Raw genomic sequence first — 18,893 nt, forward strand, 5'->3', positions numbered from 1 at the left:
ACAAAGGAGGTCAGCAGCCTTAGCGCTGTTCTTGTGGTTATACAACTATAAAAATTGGCAGCGGGCTCGGGGGAAGATGCGGGGACTGAAATGACTGTAACCGGTTTTTTAAAAAATTCACGAGATTTCAAGTTGACAATGGCCCTCTAAAGAACCAGCTGGCCTGACAGCTCATCCAGTTCGAAGCTGGGGAGTACACACCCAGCCTTAATGAACATGTGGCGATTCCATTCAGGAAAGGAGAGCAACACCTCTGCTTGTGCATGTGCACACACACGGCATGTACAAGCGGGCGCACACGCATACGTAGGTCCGGCATGGGGGCCAGCGTTTCACACAGACACAGGTCCGACCTATTCCATCCTGCGGGGGGCAGTGTTCTGCAGACACATTTTGTATGGGCCCAGCTTCTGATCTCAGTTAGACTGGGGTAAATCTGAAATAAACCCGCTTTTTAACAGGGCTCCTTGAGACTTAGGTGGATATAACTTCGCGCAGAATCTCGATCACGGGCCCCCCGCCCCCGGCTGTCTGTCTGTCCTCTGCCCCCACCCCCCGGCTGTCTGTCTGTCCCACTCCCCCCGCCCCCGGCTGTCTGTCTGTCTCCTCTGCCCCTGCCCCCCCGGCTGTCTGTCTGTCTGTCCCACTCTCCCCACCCCTGTCTGTCTGTCCTCTGCCCCCGCCCCCCCCCCGGCTGTCTGTCTGTCTGTCTGTCTGTCCCACTCTCCCCACCCCTGTCTGTCTGTCCTCTGCCCCCACCCCCCGGCTGTCTGTCTGTCCCACTCCCCCCGCCCCCGGCTGTCTGTCTGTCTCCTCTGCCCCTGCCCCCCCGGCTGTCTGTCTGTCTGTCTGTCCCACTCTCTCCACCCCGTCTGTCTGTCCTCTGCCCCCGCCCCCCCGGCTGTCTGTCTGTCCCACTCTCCCCACCCCTGTCTGTCTGTCCTCTGCCCCCGCCCCCCCCGGCTGTCTGTCTGTCTGTCCCACTCTCCCCACCCCTGTCTGTCTGTCTGTCCTCTGCCCCCGCCCCCGCCTGTCTGTCCCACTCCCGCCGCCCCCGGCTGTCTGTCTGTCCTCTGCCCCCGCTCCCCCGCTGTCTGTCTCTCTGTTCCACTCCCCCCGCCCCCGCCTGTCTGTCTGTCCGTCCTCTGCCCCCGCCCCCGGCTGTCTGTCTGTCTGTCTGGCAGGCGGGGCCCGGACTCCATTTCCCAGCGAGCCCCGCGGGCTGCGACCTGCGAGCGACCCGGACTCGGGGCTGGCGGAAGCGGAGCCGGGTCCGGGAGGGAGCGGCCGGCCGGCGCGGGACAGGTGGGGGCCGGGGAGCCCCGGGGCGGGGGGCCCCTGGCTTGGGGGGAACAGGGGTGGGCCCGGTATGGGGGGAGAGGGGCCCCTGGCTTGGGGGGATCATGGGAGGGGGGCCCCTGGCTTTGGGGGGTGGAGGGGGGCCCCTGGCTTGGGGGGAGCAGGGGTGGGCCCGGTATGGGGGGGAGAGGGGCCCCTGGCTTGGGGGGATCATGGGAGGGGGGCCCCTGGCTTTGGGGGGTGGAGGGGGGCCCCTGGCTTGGGGGGAGCAGGGGTGGGCCCGGTATGGGGGGGAGAGGGGCCCCTGGCTTGGGGGGAGCAGGGGGTGGAGGGAGGGGGGCCCCTGGCTTGGGGGGTGGAGGGAGGGGGGCCCCTGGCTTGGGGGGAGCGGGGGCCCCTGGCTTGGGGGGTGGAGGGGGGCCCGATATGGGGGGGTGGAGGGAGGGGGGCCCCTGGCTTGGGGGGGCTTGGGGTGGAGGAGGGGCCCTTTGTGGCCTACAAAGCAGACGGGGGACCCCAGGGCATCTGCAGGGCTGCTCTGCGTGGCTGCTGCTGCTCTCTGGGGCCGAGCATTTCACTGCAGAGGGGGGCTGCTTCCAGGCCGTTACCGATCCCCAATAGGTGCCAGCATTTTATGCGGGCACGGGGCCTAATCCCGTTCCCCAGGGGTAATGGGGGTTTGGTGGTTGATTTCAGCATGAATAGGATCAGGGTCATGCCGTGGGAGCAGGGGTGGGGCGAAACCCACGCACCAATTAATCAGCGCTTGCACAGTGTGACCAGCACTTAATACACTGAAGTTATCAACCCTGCTCTTGACTCTCCTGTGACCTCAGCTAAGTCACTCCATTTCTGTGCCGACGCTTCCCCATCCGTAAAACAGGGATCATAGTACTGTCACCTGTCCGCTGAGAGGTAGCCGCTGCGGGGACCTTGCTAGCCAGCTTCTGGTGGAGGAGAAATCAGTGACATGGGCTGGGTGGGGGGGTCTTAGGGCAGGTTTACACTTAAAACCCTGCATCGTGCGCCTGTGTAGCGCTTCAGTGAAGGCGCTACTATGCCGACAGAGGGCTTCTCCCATTGGTGTTGTTAATCCACCTCCCCGAGGGGAGAAGCCCTCCCGTTGACGTGGTGCTGTCCTCACCCAGTATAACTGCATCTCTCAGTGAAAAATCCATACCCCCCTGAGTGACGTAAGTTTGTAGTGTAGACCTGGCCTCAGTATGTTTGTAACTTGTTTGCACTCTGTGCACCAGTCCTGAAACAGAGGTGGTCCCAAATGGCACGCAGTCAATCATCTCTTCCAGAAATGTCAGCCCAGATGCCTGTGCCCAGTTTCCAGAGAGCAACTCTACTCCGAGAAATGACTCTGATAGATTAAGGCAGAGAGCAAACTCTCTTGCTATTTGCAACAGCTCCCCCAAGTTGAGATGCCATCACAAAGCTAACAACAGTACAGCATTTCTTGAAAGACTGAGCACTAAGAAAAATAATTTGTAACAGTGCTGTTGGTAAAAAGAAAAGGAGGACTTGTGGCACCTTAGAGACTAACAAATTTATTTGAGCATAAGCTTTTGTGAGCTACAGCTCACTTCATCGGATGCATTCAGTGACTCCTACCATAACTATATTAATTTGCCTCACGTGGGGGGGAGTATGATGTGTAGTTCTTTCACATTCGCAATGCATGTTAAAATTCTTGAAACGGAAGTGCTGGGGAAGGGGCAAGCTGTGATTGATTGATTAATTAGAGATCCCATGTCTGATTTATTTCTGTCCCTTCATGCAGCTTGAATAGTGAAACTGTCCAGTGTCACTTTCTTTTTTGTGTTCAGGACTCTGCAGGGGTAGATATAAATTCAAGAAAACCCTCTTCCATAAACTTTTTTTGAGAATCTCTTAAAACATTTCTTTTCATACTGGGCTTTAACAGCACTCTCTACCCAAACAAAACCTACATGTGAGGCCCTAGTGACACTGTCAAGATGTTTCAGTGATGACCTCAACTTGAAGTGTGTCTGGTTTATTAAAAAAACAATTTAAGGAACACTGATAACCTGAGATTTTTTTTTAACCATTTTTAAAAAATCAGTGCTCTTTTAAAACACCCTTTAACTAGCATGTACAAAATATTTTTTAGTTGCTTAAATATATTGCAACGTTTTTTCTGCTTCTCTGATAATATTCGTAAGGGTCTTTTGGAAGGGTCTGGGACCAACATGACCTTAGCCTTGTTTCCTCTGCACGCACCTGCTTGCTGCTTTTTACGTTTCAGCTTTGCTGCTGGTGGTAAGGTAAACAGCCTCTTGCAAACTGCTGCTAAATGCACAAGGGAAACAAACTAGAAAAAAGTCTCCCATTGCTTTAAGTTCTAGTGATCGTAGGGGTTACTTGCAACAATAGGAGGGAGATGTTTTCAGGCTGTGACTTCTCAGTGGATGATGTCCCTTTAGTTCCCTTAGAACTATCTCTGAGTCTTGTGCTTTTATTAAAGAGGCCTTGAAAAATTATTAAAACTTGTGCTTCAAAACAGCGGAAATTCCTCCTGCATGTGACCCATTGGCTGGCGTGAGGGAAGGTGGCAGTTCCTTATTCCATCCTTAACATCAAATAGGTCCCTTGTTTCAGTCATGTGGGGAGTCTTGTAATAGCCTGAGACCCAGCAACTCCAGACAGCCACTGGATGGCAGTGGAGTGACGGAGAGGATACACGTTAGCCAGATCTCTGCCCCACTAACTGTGATGCAGCTGCCTTGCAGCATCTGTGTTTTCCACTGCCCTCTTGACCTACTCAGGACCCTATTTGCCCATCGCCTTCCAGTTGGGGGCTTGATGACCTCTCTGGTGACATGGAGGAAGTGGGAAGCCAGGTTTGCTAACCCTGCCAGAATCTCTGCCCCTGTTCAGCTCACATATGCCCCTGGCTTCTGCAGTTGCATCTGGCCAGGAAGGTTTGCAGCATGAATCTCAGCACCGATCTGGTGCAATGCTTCTGAGATGATTTGGGTTTAATTGCCTTTTCTCCCGCCCTGCAGATTTTGTAGCCATGGCGGAGCCGGCAGGAATGAAGCCAAAGCGCATCCTGGTAACCGGTGGCACCGGACTGGTGGGGAGAGCTATTGAGAAGGTGGTCGCTGATGGAGAGGGCAGGCCAGATGAGGAATGGATCTTTGTGTGCTCCAAGGATGCTGACTTAACGTGAGTCCTTAAGAACATAAGAATGGCCATACTGGGTCAGACCAAAGGTCCATTTGCCCAGTATCCTGTCTTCCGACAGCAGCCAATGCCAGGTGCCCCAGAAGGAATGAACAGAACAGGGAATCCTCAAGTGATCCATCCCATCGCCCATTCCCAGCTTCTGGCAAACAGAGGGTAGGGACACCATTCCTGCCCATCCTGGCTAATAGTCATTGATGGACCTATCTTCCATGAACTTATCTAGTTCCTTTTTGGACACTGTTATAGTCTTGGCCTTCACAACAGCCTCTGGCAAAGAGTTCCATAGGTTGACTGTGCGTTGTGTGAAGAAATACTTCCTTTTATTCATTTTAAACCTTCTGTCTGTTAATTTCATTGGTTGACCCCTAGTTCTTGTGTTATGAGGAGTAAATTACACTTCCTTATTTACTTTCTCCACACCACTCATGATTTTATAGACCTCTATCATATCTCCCCTTAGTCGTCTCTTCTCCAAGCTGAAAAGTCCCAGTCTTATTACTCTCTCCTCCTACAGAAGCCATTCCATACCCCTAATAATTTTGGTTGCCCTTTTCTGAACCTTTTCCAATTCCAATAGATCTCCAATATCCTTGCTGCACTGGACTCTTCTTTGCTTGTTCATTGTTGTCTGAAATGTCCCTATCCATTTTGGGTGGCTTGCAGGGGGAGTGCTCTCACACTAGGAGAGCAGGGTTCAACTCCTCAGCAGACAAGTGAAAATGATGTGTGTGGCATGGAGGACTGTGCCTTGTCTCAGGCCCTGTTACAAAACTCCTTCATGGTTCTGGAATGACAGGCGGTCTCTTCTCCAGAGACGCTGAGGAACGGAGCTAGCAATGGGTGCTGCTGGTGAGGAGCGTTGGCAGAGCTGCGTGTGAAGCCTTAGTGCTGGATTAGCAGGAAGGTGCTGTACGTTAGGATGGAGGTGGGCTGGCACAACTGCGTGGCCAGAACCTGACTTAAGCTGATGCTGTCAGCCCCTTACTTTCTTTCTTCCCACTAAAGGTGTGGCTACACAGCAAAAGCCGGCCACGGGCTTGGCTACCTGAGCTAGCAAGCTGAGTACGTACCTAGGGTCAATGCTGGCTTTGCAGTGAGCATGCTATGCTGTCTTCACTGCTATAGTTACCCACTCTAGCTGGATTCCAGCTAGCTCGGGTCGGCTAGCCCGTGTGCAGCTTCTGCTGTGTAGACGTCCCCTAAGTGTGGAGGGTAGGATAACCATGTTCACTTCTGGTTTAAACTGGCTTTTGGAGTTGTTGAGACAGCCCCAGAATGAGCCCATTGCGGCTGCCTCGCGCATGTTACCGCCAGCTTTGCTCTGGGACGCCCACTCCCCTCCCCCCACGCAGCGTCATGAGATGAAAGCGAACTGGATGCGTATTCAAAAGTCTGATGTCAGATTAACTGGAGGTGGCTGGCCACACCCTGCGTGCGGCTCAGAGGGTCTGCCGGAGACCTGGGCTGTGGGGTTGATCAGGGAGCAGCCCTGTTCCAGAAGAAGTCAGGCGGAGGGCAGGGTATGAGTGTTTCTATTTCATGGGCCTCGGGTATAGTGCGCTGGAGACCCGAGTGTGTTCAGGATCTGGGCAATGTTGATCCTCACATAGACTGAGGTCAGGAGTATTGTGCCTTTAAAAATGAAAATGGTGTGAGTGCGGGGTGCTGTAGGACCATGCTGGGGCTAGGCTCAGCACGGGTGCTCCCTCGAATGGCTAAGGAGACCTGTCCTTTGGGTCTGTCCACGGTCTTTGCTCTTGAACCCTCCATCTGCTGGCTTCCTGTCGGCATGCTGTTTTCACTCCTGCAGCTGCCACGTCATTCGGTGCAGCCTGTTGTATCACCAGGTAAGAAGCCTGGCCAATCCCAGCCAAGGAAAGTTAAACGATACCCTCTCTTTGGCAATTCAGTCCTTGCTGTCACCGGCTCCAATCACATTCCCCCAAGTATGCCATGCACCTGAGCCCCGCCCCCTTTCCAGGTGAGAGTCAGCCAGTCCGAGTGACGGAAAAGGTCCTGTCTGGTCCATCCAGGGCTTTCATCCAGTCTGGTGTTAGTGATAGGCAGTGGTGTCGTAGCCATGTTGGTCCCAGGATATTACCGTACACTGAGCTTTTCTTCAGGTCTCTCTCTCCAACAGAAGTTGGTCCAATAAAAGATATTCCCTCTCCCCTGTGTCTCTCTAATCGTTTTAGTGGTGGCATCACTGAATTGTCAAACCCTCATGAGGCATGAAGACTCATTGTCCTTGTGCTGCAGGTTTGTCTGACACTCCTTGTGCTAACAGGAGTGGCATTTAATCAGTAGCAAGATCAGTTCACTGCCTCCTGGGAGCCAGGAACTCTTTGAGTTCTAACTCGCCCTGATGCCGACTCCGTCTTTGGCCTTGGGCAAGTCACCATCACCTTTCTGTGCCTCACTTTCTCTGACTGTACAACGCACTGCGTAGGGGTGCTGTGGGGGCCCATTAGTTACCTGTGTAAAACACTTTGAGGACAAAAAGAGCTGTGTAACTGACATGCGATGGTGTGTGTTAGAGAAATGGCAGACAGCAAAGGCCTATGAGATCAAAGCTCACCTCTGCCGGGATAGGTACAAAACACTCCACAATGGTTAGGCAGCTGCTGTGTTGTGTCTCCTGCTTACCCCGCTAATCTGGGACTGGGGAGATCTGGGTTTGCGGCAGAGCAAGGAATTGGACTCCCTATGTCACCTTGGGGAAGTCACTGTGTGCCTGTTTCCAATCTGTAATATGGGGATAATAGCACTGCCCTGCCTCCCAGGGGTTGTGAGGATAAATACATCAGACTGTGAGGTGCTTAGATACTGTGGTCATGGGGGTCAGATAGGTACGTAGGATGGCTAGAATGTGCCCCTGAGGGTTCTGTTTGTTGTTTCCTCTCCCCTGTAGGAATGCTGCTGAGACCAGAGCCCTGTATGAGAAACACAGACCCACCCACGTGATCCACTTGGCAGCCTTGGTGGGAGGCCTCTTCAAAAACATCAAATACAACCTGGATTTCTGGGTAAGGGGCCAGGGTGGCAAATGCAAAGGTGGAACGTCTGGTCCAGCGGGCTGTCACTCTCACTGCACCATGCTGTGTGGTCCCCCTTTGCCCTTCCTTCAAGGACTTGGGAGCGCTTTGCAGACATTCATGAATTAACCCTCGCCGCACCCCCTGCCTCCAGGCTGTAGGCTAGGCCACCTTAATTGTAGGGACACTGAGGCACCGAGACATGACTTCCCTGGGTCACATGTGGAGTGTGTGGCAGGGCCAGAAATAAAGCCCAGGCCAGTCAGGTTTATTAAATGGGTGGATGAAGTCATTAACTCCTTGGGTGCTGGGCCTTCTGCCACTGCAGATGGGACTCCTCTTGCTGGGTTACCAAAACGTGTGATTACAGTGTATGGGCCCGTGTAAGTGCTGCTGAACTGGGAACCACTTGCCCACCAGGGCTCTTGTGGGGCTAATGAACTGTCCCCAGCACTAGCCCTGCATCCAGAGATGAACCCCCGGGCCTTGGCTGGGATGATTCTCTCCCCAGGCGCTGGTGAGTGACTCTCTAATATGACAGGTTTCAGAGTAGCAGCCGTGTTAGTCTGTATTCGCAAAAAGAAAAGGAGGACTTGTGGCACCTTAGAGACTAACCAGTTTATTTGAGCATAAGCTTTCGTGAGCTACAGCATCCGATACATCCGATGAAGTGAGCTGTCGCTCACGAAAGCTTATGCTCAGATAAATTGGTTAGTCTCTAAGGTGCCACAAGTACTCCTTTTCTTTAATATGAAGGGGTGCAGCTTATTAGCAGCTGGTGTTGGACCCCTGCCCCTCCTCCTGAATCACACACACACATGCACACCAGGTCAGCCTAGCCTGGTTAGATTTCTCGGGCTGGCCCATGTGGTTCAGCGGCCGGCAGTCATCTTACCTGTAATACAGATGAACAATCCATGGTGACTACAAGTCCCAGCATGCAATGCTCCTCCTTGATCTGAGCGGGCTTCACTTAGCGCTGGCTGGAACGTTGCATTCTGGGATGTGTAGTCTTCACATGGTGGCTGCCATCTGGTCCTTCCTACGCACAGTAAGTGCAGTCCTTCAGCACCTGGGCTGGATAACGTGTGGCCCTCCTGGCTCGCTGCTCTGTGTGCGCATCTCCTCCTTGTCTGGTCTCCCTTCACCTGGCTGTGGATCAGAATGGGGAAAGGAAGGGGGCTGGTCTGTTTCCCGCCCAGCCCAGTAAGTGCCGTGGCTGCGCCTGGGGATGAGCTGGGGAGCGACGGCATGAAAGGGCTGTGCAGATAACGGGTCTGCATAGAGAAGGGGGCCTGAAAGCCCCATAGCACCAACACGAGCAGCTGAACCCCTTGCGTGGGGGGCAGTGAAAGCCATCTGGCAGGAGCTGTGGGTTGGGGAGTGGGGCCCTCGCTGTGTCCAGAGCTGACACTGCCGTGAGAGAGGTGGAATGCAAGGTAAAGTCCAGACCTGAGTGGTTAGAGCTGATCCCACTCCTGACTCCAGAGACAAGCTTGGGGTCTCCCCCAAGGACTGTCCCTTCAGCCCTCAGCCGTTCAACTCTGGTACCACCAGTGAGACTAGCCTGGGAGCTCCACGGCAACCCGTCCTGAGCCTGCGATGGTCAGAGTCAGGGCAGGTTCTCGACAAGCTGGAAGGCCCGGGTGGGTCGTGCAGTAACTGATCCGAATATAACGGGACTCCTGACTCCCCGCTGGACATCTTTTCCCCAGCGGAGAAACGTGCACATCAACGACAACGTCCTTCACTCAGCGTACGAATTCGGGGTGCAGAAAGTCGTCTCCTGCCTTTCCACCTGCATCTTCCCGGACAAGACCACCTATCCTATCGATGAGACCATGGTAAGGGGCGGCCTTCGGGCAGGGCATGCAGCACCCTGCCTTACAACTTCCGTTGCTCACTCAGCTTCACCTTTGCTCCACCCAGAGCTGCGGGTTAAGCACAGTAACATCGGTTAAGTTACTGTGCACCTTGGGAAGGGGAGATGGTTGGGGGCTGCCTCGGTGCAGCAGGTGGACAGCCTATTGTGATACCAGTTACGCTGATCTGAGAGAGTGACAGCTGGTCGTCTTGGCTCTGGTCTTCTTTCCCATCCTGGTTGGCTGACTCGGTGGGTGATGGGGAGAGCAGAGCCGACCCCTCCGGCTAACGTCCTGCATGGGCTGGGGATTCCAGCTGCTCTCTGGTGCAGACTCATGCCGTAACCAGTCAGGTTGGCCCAGTATCTGCATCCTAGTTCTCTGCACCGCTGTGGGGGCTGTCCCTCACTCATTGCGCTGATGTGCATGTGGGGTCGGGCAGAGTGGGGAGCGCCTGCCTTGCTCGACAGCCATCCCTCCGGCCAAACAAGGAGCAGGATCGTCCGGTCCAGTGCAAGCCCCGTCCCATCCTCCTTGGGCAGAAACAGGCGGGCAGCCCTGCAGCACGGGCTCACGAGGAATAAGGGGACCTTCAGGGGACATATTGGATTCCTGCCATCTCTGCCTGCCTGTGGCTTGTCTGTGATGTGAGCTGAGCCCAGGGCTGGCAGGTGGTAACAGCTCCTCCATTAGCAGATCGAGGCGCTCCAGGATGCTGCTCTCCTGCTCCGAACTCGGGGTATGTCTACGCTGCACAGCTAATCTGGGCTCTTACCTGGGTTCTAGCCTTAACACCAGCCCCCTCTTTCCCACTGTCCACATACAGAAAGCTCTGGCCTGGCCTTGGGGGTGCTTTAAACCTGGGCTAGCTGACCCAGCTAGGGGTATAGTATAAGTCAGAGCCCAGGATCTGGGCTGGAACCCACCTACGCTGCAGTGAGGATGCAGGCTAAATCACAAGTGCCGATAGTCCTCCAGTGCCGACAGTCCCTTCCTGAAGGACAGATAAGTTCTCTTGCAACTGACCCGATCGATGGGGGAAAGAATCCTAGAGCATCTCGGCACAAAGAACCATGGGATATGGCCCCCGAACACACACAGGCAAGTGCAGAGACAGTGAGGACATGGGGGCACAGGGGGAGCTTTGCTGTGTGGATGCTTGCACTCAGGTTAGGCTAACCCAGGTGTCGAGCACCTGGCTTAACTGTGCAGTGCAGACATAACTTCCGTTTATTCTCCCTATGCCTCCTTCCCCTTGGGGCCAGGCAGCGGAGGTTGAAACCCCATTTTCACCAGGCTGACGTTACTTTTCCCAACTGTGCCGTCTGTGTTTTCCCCAGATTCACAATGGGCCCCCGCACAGCTCCAACTTCGGGTACTCGTATGCCAAGAGAATGATTGACGTTCAGAACAGGTATGATCCATCCCCTTCCCTCCCCTCCCCGCCCAAGCTGTATGGCTCAGGGAGAGACTTACACAGTCCGTACATCTCTGTAAAGACCTTTGTGATCCCCGGATGAAGGACTGTATAAATATTATCACTGTCACTGTAGGATAATTCCTTCCCCTTGTGCGCTCTGACCTCACCTGGCACAAGGAGTGAGAGGCTGGGGGTGGATGGAACTTGCAGGGGCCGCAGGGGGGTTGGCAAGCCCCAGTTCATTTCCCTAAGTCCTGCTGGAAGAACAGGGTTAGGCCCTGATACACGGAAGGGGGACAGTGACTTGTGCTCACAGCCCTCAGCTGCACGGAACATGCCACTGAGCTAGTCACTCACTTGCCCTGGCCCTCTCTCCCCCTTCTCCCAGGGGGTATTTCGAACAGCACGGCTGCCGATTCACCGCCGTGATCCCCACCAATGTCTTTGGACCTCACGATAACTACAACATTGAGGACGGGCATGTCCTTCCGGGACTGATCCATAAGGTGTACCTGGCAAAGAGTAAGTGCGGAGCCTTCATTCAGCTCTCAGCTTCATAGTCCAGCCAACAGGGTTTTGTTGCTTGGGCAATATGGGCAGCACAGATGGTTCCTGCTGCGGGGAGGGAAGTTGTCTTTTTTGCTCCTAATGAGCCTGACATTCTTCGCATCCGATCCCTAAACTGTTTGAAAGTGTTGCTGTGTGCTGTTACACAAGTGCCATGTTCCACCCCAGAGCGGACTGCATTTCTGCAGTGGGTGAATGGATCCTCGTGTGTCCCTTCCTTCTTCAAATGTGGGTTACCTGGCTAATGTTAATGAAGTGCTTTAAGATGCATAGCTGAAGGGGCTACTGTAAATTATTTGGTTTGCAAAATACTTTTCGCTTTCTGATCTTCACCTGGCTGTCTTGTGTGCCATTGAGGTTGCTGAAGTGACGGTGTTTCATATCTGCAGATACGTTGATTAGGTACCATTTAGCACTGGGCTAAGAGGATGGTCGGAGTTTGGTCCATCCAGAATGTTTCTGTATCTCTCAGCGTAGAGGATTGCCATACTGAATTTATGTATGTAAAGCAGTAATGTCCAGGGAGTTTCGGGTCCTCATTTAGGAAGGGAGTTGCCCCACGAGATGATCAGGGCTCGATAGATCATGGGGCTCATTTCCTACTGAAAGCATTGGGCATTTAGGAAGCATAAGTTGCCCTTGGCTGCAGTTGTAAGTGGCAACGATGTACCTTTCTGTAGAGCTCCACAAGCCCACATACATCACCATTGAAATGCAGGCACCTCTGGGATGGAGGACAGCAGCCAAGTGGAGAACACCCAACTGTGAATGGGAGACGGAGGGGAATTTTATCTAGGACGCTAGGGCAGATCCCTCCTGTGTGTGCCATGATTTCATTAATGGACACACACAAAGAGGACCTCAGGTCATGTCTCAAAGACCCATACATACACAGACAGCAAACTGCATGGAACTGATCCTCAGGTAGGGAGGGGCAGGAAATGGGAGGGAAACCCATTGGCACCCAGAATGGTCTGCATCCAGGCTGCAGTGTCATGGTTTGTGGAGTCCATTGGGACCCTGTGGGTTTTTTCTACTGTACAGTACAACTAAACCTCTCTGCCTCTAACGAGCCATGGATGGCTCCAGGCAGCTGTAGCTGCAGGGCTGCCAACAGGGTTTTCTGCTAGAGTTGTTGGATGGTAAGTTCCTGAGAGCCATGATGGTTGGATTCCTCACTTGGCTCTTGGTTGGGCATTGCCCCTCCGTGCAGGAGTGAAACTAGCAAGTGATTTCTGTGCAGAGTCAGGGAAGGGGTCCAGGCTCAAATCTCAGCCAATGAGGAAACAGAGAAGGACCATTCCGACTCCATGGTGTGACGGGTTCCCCCTCGGGGTGCCACTTGGAACTGGGGTACCACTGAGCTGCCTGACCCACCAGCCTCGGTTCCCCTTACTCTGTGCTGCTGTGACAGGCTCCCAAGCCCCCAGCAATGCACACAGGTAGGGACACACCCAGCTGCAGAAACAAACACACATGCTGAGATCAGCTCTGTATGGGAAGGCTCAGCTAAGGGATTGCCCAGCACTCAAGGGGATAAACCCAAAACTGGGCTGTCTTGGGCTGCACAGAAAATTATACAGCATAAGATCATAAAATTTGCCCCCTCCCTCAATGTGGAGGAAGATATGCAACACCTTTTTACTACCACCTCCCCCCCAGTTACGAATTCCATAAAGTGGTTTTAGAGAAAACAAAACCAAGTTTATTAACTACAAAAGGTAGATTTAAGTGATTATAAGGGATAGCAAACAGATCAAAGCAGATTACCTAGCAAATAAAACAAACATGCAATAAAATACTAAAGAAACTGGTTACAAGAAATAATTTCTCACCCTAAATGTTGTTTGAGGCAGATTGCAGAGATTCTTGAAGGCCAGATGCACTTGCTTGCTTACAACTTCAAATATTTCATTCACAAGCTAGACAATCTTCCAGCCTGCGCTCAGTCCTTCTCCCCTCATTCAGTCTTTTCTTAGATATTTACAGCTGTCATCTTGGACCGGGATTCAGCCAAGAGGGAACCATGATTATGTCACTCCCCTGCCTTAAATAGGTTTTCCATATGGCAGGAATCCTTTGTCTTCCAGGGTGATTCCCACCCCCGGTCAGTGGAAAAATACTGGTGTGATTCATGGAGTCCCGCATCAGGTGACTTGCTCACATGACCTTGCAGCCATAACTCAGAGTTGGTTTGGAGCATCCCCAGGAAGAACTTCTCTGGGGGCGATAAACATCTTCTGAGACCTCGTGTTCTCTCTAATGGCCCTTCCTCATAGCAAGCTATCTAGACTGATGGCATTCTGTCTGGTGGGTGTTCCCCAGGTGTAAACACACTTGTAATTCATACATAGTCAATATTCCTAACTTCAGATGCAGAAATGATACATGCATACAAATAGGATAATCATAGTCAGTAAATCGGAATCTTTCCAATGATATCTCACGATCCATCTCGCATAAAATACATCATGGATATGCTATAATTATATCACAATATCTCTGAAGAATATAGGGCATAGTGTCACACGTGGCTACTTACAGCCCCTTGTGTCAAGCTGGAGCATAGAGTGCTGGGACCTGTAGTCTCCAGGGGCTGTACCTCACTTTAGAGAGGAGGGCTGTGGTGTAAAGCTACCCCGGCCCAGCCCTGGCTCTCTCTTGCACGAGGGTGTTTGGACGGGGAGGGCGGGGGTGGAACCTGTGGCCTGTGCTGCGGTTGGAACATCCACTAATGGCCATTCTCTTGATTGTCCCACAGAAAATGGCACGGCTCTCACTGTCTGGGGGACAGGGAAGCCCAGGAGACAATTCATCTACTCTCTGGTAGGCACGGCCTTCACGGAGCCCAGCCCGTTTGGACTGGGCCCTGAGTTTCCTGGGGCCCAGAGCAGATTTCAGACATCCTGAGCCCATGGCTGGGAGCACGGGTTGCCTGGCCCTGGGAGGCTGCAGCAATGCGCAGGGCTGTGAATGAGGGTGCTGGCCTCTGGTGGGATGGGTCCCCCAGTTCCACCTCCGGGAGTGGGAGGAGGTAGGTGTGTTCTGGTGGGGCAGGGGTGGGTGGGCTTGCTGGCAGAGGGGGCTCTGAAGCCATACAACCCTTTGCAGCCACACGCTAGAACCCTGGCCTGGGTGCGCTATTAGCTCCCTGCGCTCAGGGATTGCCTGTTGCCGTAATACAAGCCACATACAGCTGCTAAGATGAGCAAGTTGTTCTGACAAATAACGAGCAATAAACTCAGGACAGGTCCCAGACTGCACGTCCAGCCCTGTGCACTAGCTGGGGAGAGGGGATCAGATTGGCCCTGCCTTGGCAGCATGGGGGAGCGTCCTCCCAGGAGCTGGGCCTCGATGGAGGCATCCCTTTCAGAGGTATCATGGTTCTGTCTGTTAGCATGGCTGTGTCTACTGGAATGACAGTTTGTTTCTGCCAGGCCAGGGCTGGGGTCCCTTTAAAGGCCATTTGTGGCAAGGCCTGGAGGGATAGTTGCAGAGGGAGGGAGCTGGCAGCTGGGGGAGCGGGAGATTGGAGCTGATCCTGCTTTGCCCTGCTGAGTTGGAGGCGGAGGGGGCAGCAGCCCGGCAGTAGCAGGCTCAGCTTCCTGGCAAACAGCCCCCATACAACATCCCCGGCCTTCAGCAACGAGGAGCTTGTGTCTGTGCCTTGAGCTGGGATCCTGTGGCTCCTGGGAAGGGAAAGGGAGGAGGCAGAGAGATTGAGAGCTGCTCCTTTGTGCCCACAGGACCTGGCACGGCTCTTCCTCTGGGTCCTACGGGAGTACGATGAGGTGGAGCCCATCATCCTGTCAGGTAAGGTGTCCCCTCACCCCCGCCATCTCTCTCCCTCTGACGGTGTCATGACTCTGCCCTTTTGCCAGATGCCCTCAGCTCTTATTGCAGCGCTGGGAGGGAAAGTCCCATGTCCCCACTGCTCCCTAGGCCATCCTATCTGGTTCTGTAGCAGGGTCAGTGCAGGATACCCCTCTCTGCAGTGCCCCCACAGACCGATCTAGAATCCACAGTGGTGGCATGAGGCGGCTGCAGGCTGTGATCCCCCACCCTCATTTCTCTCTGGGGCGGGCGGCGACGGGGCTTCCCTAAGCGTTGTGGCTGGCACCAGGGGTGGAAGAGCGGCATAGCCTCACCCTGGCTCTCTGTTTAGTTGGAGAAGAGGACGAGGTGTCTATCAGGGAAGCCGCGGAGAGCGTCGTGGAAGCCATGGACTTCAAGGGAAAACTCATTGTATCCTTTTACAAATGACTGCTCTGATGCCCTGCCTCCTGAGCTGTGCCCAGCTCACGGGGTCCTGGCCTGGCACCCACTCCCCACACTCGCGTGCACCCTCGGGAGGGGGAGAATTGTCACATCCGAACATCTACGGCTTAATTCCCAGCCGATCCAGTGCAAGATTATTCCCTGCTGCACGTTCTCCAGTGCTTGGTCTGGTCCAGGGTGAAGTGGCTCAAGTGATGGTATTTGCACCACTTCCTGTGGGTCGTTCTCGGACTGGAGAGCTTGTTCCATGGATGTTTGATCCGTGCTTGGAAGTCGGGGGCCATCAAGGTCTCTGCGATCTGATGGTGACCTGGGGTCTCCTTGGAGACAGTGTCTTCCATTCTTAGTGCAGCTGATAGTGTGAACGTAGCTGCTACTCGCACTCAACGTTTCAGGTGGTGCTCTGGGCCCCCTTTGTTAGTCAGCCTCTTCCCTGCAAACAATGGGCACGAGGGATCTCCCTCTTGTGGGCTCTCTCTCCGCTCACCCCTGCGCCTGGCTGTTCAGGTTAAGGCCCAGCTGCAAACCTTACAGAAAGGGACATGTACAGTAGACGTTTGATACCAAGGCCCCAGCTCTTGTCCTGCCTGGCTACTACCAGTAGGGGCCGCCCTGGAGTAACGTTAGGTTCAAACTCGGCGGAATTCCCGTTTGTTTTCCCTTACCCCCCCACTGTGTCCAGTTTGACACGACGAAATCTGATGGCCAGTTCAAGAAAACAGCCAGCAACGGCAAGCTGAGGCGGTGCCTGCCCGACTTCCAGTTCACGCCGTTCAAACAAGGTAAGACTTGAAGGCCGCGCTGCTCAGGAGTCGCTCTGGCTCTCCTGCCCCTTGGCGGGAACGTCCACCGCACTGCATCGGCTGCCCATGTCTGATCTCACCTCTGCCCTCCAAAGGAGTAGGGTCGGATTTGTGGGGAAGGCTCCCTCCCTCATGCAGATCCCACAGCCTCAGGCATCACCGGCCGCATGCACCAAGAACTCGAATGCAGCGAGTGTCTAAAGAGATGCTGTGAGAAACCCATGGGAGCAGAGGCAGCAGCTCTGGTTGTAGGGGCAGGATGGTGCAGTGACTGAAGCACTGGCCTGGGGGGCTCGGATCTGTGGGTTCTGTTCCCAGCTCTGAGACAGCGTGTAACTTTAGATGGGTCACTTCATCTCCCTGGTCCATTTCCTCCTCCTCTCGCATGGCAACAATGATTCTTCCACTCCTCCTAGCTCAGTAAGCAGTGGCCAGTGGCACAGCGTTAACTGGAGGAGTGAGCTGCCGCTGGTTGTGATGCTTCAGGCTGTATGGGGATCTAACTGCCTTCCCCCTTCCCCTCCAGCTGTGAAGGAAACTTGCGACTGGTTCAAGGTGCACTATGACATCGCCCGGAAGTGACCAGCGCCCCAAAGCCATTGTGATGATTGGCCAGCACTGCCCCGGAGGTTCCTCTGAGACTCAGGGTTTTCCTTTGCTGGAGCAGAGGAGGGGACGCGTGAGGGCATTCGGGGCTGTGAAATGATGGTGGAGATAGATACAGCTTTTCCAAAGTAGAATTTGAGAGTGGGGTGGGGAGATAAGCTCAGCAAACGTGAGTGAGAAATACCCTGTCTTTCTCTGTGACACAGGACTCACTACTAGTCATCTCAGCCAGCCAGGGGCGTAGAACTTCATGGGGTGGAATGGGGAGAAACTCTCTGTTCAGGGATCAAAGTGAATCTTGGTTAAAAGGTTCCAAAAATGCAAAGAATGAGGCTCCTCCCCACCCCCCGCTTCCAACATTCCTCTCTGTGGTTATAAATATCCCAGGAACTGCAGATCAAGCTTAGGTCAAAAGGAGTTTAGTAAGGGAAGTCTTGCCTAGTCAGAACCCCCTGGGCCTTCCCCCAAAGGCGGTGCCCTGGGAGAGGCTGGAGGGTTGGACCTTCCTGTTGAGGTACCTGGAAGTTTACATGCTGCCTCTGCATCATTGACTGAATATTTTTTAAAATAGACAGAGCCCCCTCTCCGTCAAACCTCATCACTGTTCTCGCTGGATCCCTTTCCCTTGCCTGTGCTGATGCCACCTCCTGTTACGCTGTAATTGGTCAGGCTGCCAATCAAGTGTAAAGCCGTCTGTAGTTAGGTTCAGAATAAATCAGAGCTGACTTTCCCCTTGTGTTTATGCTCTCGTAAAAACAAGCTGCAAGGCGTTAATCCTGAACCCGAGCCTGGGCAGCCCAGCGTTCCCGGGACGCTCCCTCTCTTGCTGCCAGGGGCTGGTGCTGCTCAGCTGTGGGGGCCGTTCATCAGCATCAGAAATCTTGTCTTCACCCCCCAGGGTTAGACTGTTAGCGGGGGGCTCTCCTGCAGTGTTCCGGTGGGGGGGAAGAGAAGTTTTGCTAGCCAGAGCAGGTGTAGCCATGCCCCTGTAACTACTATGGTCTCCGATGTTTGGGAGAAGTCAGAGGGGAAGGTCCGCAGGCTTTCTAGGGTATCCCCTTTGTGAATTTGTCCCCAAGAGGTTCTGGTGCTTCCTCTTATTTTAAATCAGGTGATGGAGCTTCCAGTGCTCTTCAGCAGAGCAACGAGAGTGAGGACAAGGTCTATCACAGCTGCTACTAACTGTCTTCTGTGAAGGTGCTCCCATCACCTACCCTGTGAGACAACATGCAGCCTCCTGGACTCAGGCAGGAAGCTTTCCTTGGAGATGCCACCACAGTCTGCCATGAGTGTCTGCAGCCGAGCAAGGGCTGGCTTGAGTGGTGCCCATGTTCCACTCTCCTAGGCCGACTGCTTTCCCCAAACATATTTCCCCAGGGCCTCTTTTAGAAAAGGAACAGGCCCAGAGGTGGAGCTCTTAAACTGTGAAACATTCACACTCCAGCCAGTTACAGCCTTTCTGTCTACACCAGCAATTCATGGACTGTTCTAACACCTAGGTACAGGCAGGCTTTTTTTGGGGGGAGGGCATTGCCTTTGGAGCAGGCAGGCACTAAACTAAGGCACTAGTAAGTTTAGCATTAGACACACTCCTACCCCTGGGTTCTTCCGGTGGCTTTCAGCACAAAGCATATTTGACAGCACAGAGATGTGTCAAGAGGCCGGCTCAGATGCTGGGGCTTTCCTCCCTCCCCTTAGCAAGGGACAGAAGCAGCAGCCCATTGGTTTGCTGTTACCCCTGCACTGGCCCAAGCTGTGCACAAAGCAAGCAAGGATGAGCTAGCAGGAAAAACCTCTTCCATGC

General features: G+C 53.9%; 1 protein-coding gene across 1 annotated transcript; it reads left to right on the forward strand.

The window, feature by feature from the left end:
• The first annotated feature begins 1,191 nt into the window (after positions 1 to 1,191).
• Positions 1,192 to 17,819, forward strand: GFUS (GDP-L-fucose synthase). The gene is made up of 11 exons (XM_048841842.2): positions 1,192 to 1,305; positions 4,335 to 4,497; positions 7,430 to 7,544; positions 9,269 to 9,397; positions 10,756 to 10,829; positions 11,224 to 11,357; positions 14,164 to 14,228; positions 15,149 to 15,215; positions 15,568 to 15,647; positions 16,363 to 16,462; positions 17,010 to 17,819. Exons 2-11 carry the CDS (start codon positions 4,346 to 4,348, stop codon positions 17,063 to 17,065), a joined length of 972 nt encoding a protein of 323 aa, XP_048697799.2. The 5' UTR covers positions 1,192 to 1,305; positions 4,335 to 4,345; the 3' UTR covers positions 17,066 to 17,819.
• The last annotated feature ends 1,074 nt before the right edge of the window (positions 17,820 to 18,893 follow it).

The sequence above is a fragment of the Caretta caretta genome, chromosome 2 (genome assembly GCF_965140235.1).
Source record: "Caretta caretta isolate rCarCar2 chromosome 2, rCarCar1.hap1, whole genome shotgun sequence".
Lineage (NCBI taxonomy): Eukaryota > Metazoa > Chordata > Testudines > Cheloniidae > Caretta > Caretta caretta.

Bases quoted from the DNA above. Each gene is read 5' to 3' on its own strand.
- GFUS (XM_048841842.2), top strand. From the start codon at position 4,346: ATGGCGGAGCCGGCAGGAATGAAGCCAAAGCGCATCCTGGTAACCGGT. The intron at 7,545-9,268 runs GTAAGGGGCCAG...TCTTTTCCCCAG, and splicing joins AATACAACCTGGATTTCTGG to CGGAGAAACGTGCACATCAA. The intron at 14,229-15,148 runs GTAGGCACGGCC...TTGTGCCCACAG, and splicing joins GACAATTCATCTACTCTCTG to GACCTGGCACGGCTCTTCCT.